General features: G+C 47.1%; 1 protein-coding gene across 1 annotated transcript; it reads left to right on the top strand.

Moving 5' to 3' along the window:
* The first annotated feature begins 297 nt into the window (after positions 1–297).
* Positions 298–1677, top strand: SF3B5 (splicing factor 3b subunit 5). Its single transcript, XM_064649022.1, has one exon. The coding sequence runs from the start codon at positions 519–521 to the stop codon at positions 777–779; it is 261 nt and encodes an 86-aa protein (XP_064505092.1). The 5' UTR covers positions 298–518; the 3' UTR covers positions 780–1677.
* The last annotated feature ends 494 nt before the right edge of the window (positions 1678–2171 follow it).

The raw sequence follows: 2171 nt of genomic DNA, 5'->3' as shown, positions 1-2171 counted from the left end.
GAGCAATATCAAAGCCGTATCTCTGCTTTACAAATTAACTGGAGGCTCAAGGCTTTAGGCTGACGCTTAGCTAAGGACCTGGCTTAACTCGAGGTGCAGCCTTGCACCCGCGTCAAGAATACGAGATCCGGAGCTAGTCCTTAATCCTCAAGTACGAGCCTTACAATAACGATGTGTTGCAGATGCCGGCCTGGGGTTGTAATTACTGGAGTAGCCGACTGAAGTGATTGAAGCGGCAGTAAATTATTTTATTGCAACATCAATATTTAACCACGCCAGGGCCCGCCCCGCAGCCCTCCAGCCCCCAGGGCGGGGCGGAGAGGAACTACAGCTCCCGGGAGGCCTTTTCCGGCGCGCTCCCATCGGGCCCTGCGGCAGGAAGAGCCGAGAGAGCGCTGTTGCGCCCGCCGGAACAGATCCCTCTGCCGGGGTGCGTCACCTCCGCTCGCCGTCCCGCTCGCCGTCCCGCTCGCCATCCCGCTCGCCGTCCCGCTCGCCGTCCCTCGCTCCGCCGCACCATGACGGACCGCTACACTATCCACAGCCAGCTCGAGCACCTGCAGTCCAAGTACATCGGCACGGGGCACGCCGACACCACCAAGTGGGAGTGGCTGGTGAACCAGCACCGGGACTCGTACTGCTCCTACATGGGCCACTTCGACCTGCTCAACTACTTCGCCATCGCCGAGAACGAGAGCAAGGCGCGCGTCCGCTTCAACCTGATGGAGAAGATGCTGCAGCCCTGCGGGCCGCCCGCCGACAAGCCCGACGAGTCCTAGGCCTCCTCCTCCATCCTCCTGTCCCGCCGCCGCCCTCGCCTGTGGTTCCCGCGAAGCACTGACGGGGGAGAAGGCTTGTAAAATGCTTGCTTCTGGACAGCGCCGGCTCCTCTGACTGTACAGTCCTTCGGATTTTTTCAAATGGACAACAATAAAGCCTGCTGGGCATTTCTAATGTTCTGTTTGATAATCTGCTAGTAAGAGCTTTTTTGTTCCAAAAGGAATGCTGTTGCTCGGTGTTAAGCGTTTCAATACACTCATCCGAGGTGCAAGACTCGGATACTTCATAGATAGCATTTTCCCGGCCAGGTCGATTGATGCTTGCTTACAGAACTCTGTTGTTTTGAGGAGTGAGAGAAGAAGCTTGTTGGTACTCAGAGAGTTTGATTTGTTGTTAGCATTATTGTGTGGGGTGGCTTGTGGTATAGCATAAGGCAGTTGTTCTAGTGCTTTAAAACTCCAAAATAGCTTTTCTCTAAACCCTATTTTCTTGGCTCGTCTTCCTCTTTCTTGTACTTTCAAGCTCTTAAAAACCTTGATCCTCTCTGATCCAACTTAGATACCTTTTTTTATATTAATGCTTTCTAGTCATATACCGTTTGAATTTTTTCTATGTTACACCAAACTAGGGTATTAATATGGGGTTCAGCACTGTTAATAGGGAATAAGAACATGAGGGTTATTTGCTAGTAGTTTGAAGTAGAATGCCTCGAGGTGACACAGTCTTAGATCAGACTGCATACTGAATTGATGTTGATTCTGATTTGTCACTTAAAATAGGCTTTCTATTCACTTGCGGTAAAAATAAATTTTGAGTTGTAATGAATGGAAAGACCTCAGAGTAAAACTTAGAGATATGTTACTTAGAGAAATAAAGTTCTCTCATTTCTGACATGAAGCACAGTAACTGTGGGTGGGGTGATTTTGCTTTGGATTTTTTTTGTTTATTTGTATTAACATTAGAGAGGAAACTCCAGTGTTTTGTGATTCTATTAAGACAAGTTTATCAATGATTTTTTTTGTAAATCCATAATCTCAAGTCAGTACATCCCTCTTCTGAGGAATTCAAAGGCGGCATTTTTCAAACTTGGTTGCATATAGTAAGATGAGGGCATGGGTGAAGTCCTAAAGAAATTTTACTTGCAAGTTCTGTGGGGAGCTGCTTCAGTTTCCAATAAATGAGGGGGATTTGTAGAAAACTGTTTTTCAGTTTGCCTACAAGCTGGTGCAGGTAATTTGAAGAGCATCTCTTCCTTACATACTAAAGAACGCAGCTGAAAGTTTTTTCCTTGAGTTCAAGCACTTACTTGTATGCAATGCAGTCTTGCAAAAATCAGACAAAAATTATATCTAAATCAAGCAAGTTTCCTGTTATGATTCCCCTTAAAAGTC

The sequence above is a fragment of the Pseudopipra pipra genome, chromosome 3, assembly GCF_036250125.1.
Source record: "Pseudopipra pipra isolate bDixPip1 chromosome 3, bDixPip1.hap1, whole genome shotgun sequence".
Lineage (NCBI taxonomy): Eukaryota > Metazoa > Chordata > Aves > Passeriformes > Pipridae > Pseudopipra > Pseudopipra pipra.
Note: the sequence above shows the minus strand (reverse complement) of the source record. Positions and strands in the feature narration are given on the sequence as shown.

Bases quoted from the DNA above. Each gene is read 5' to 3' on its own strand.
- SF3B5 (XM_064649022.1), top strand. From the start codon at position 519: ATGACGGACCGCTACACTATCCACAGCCAGCTCGAGCACCTGCAGTCC.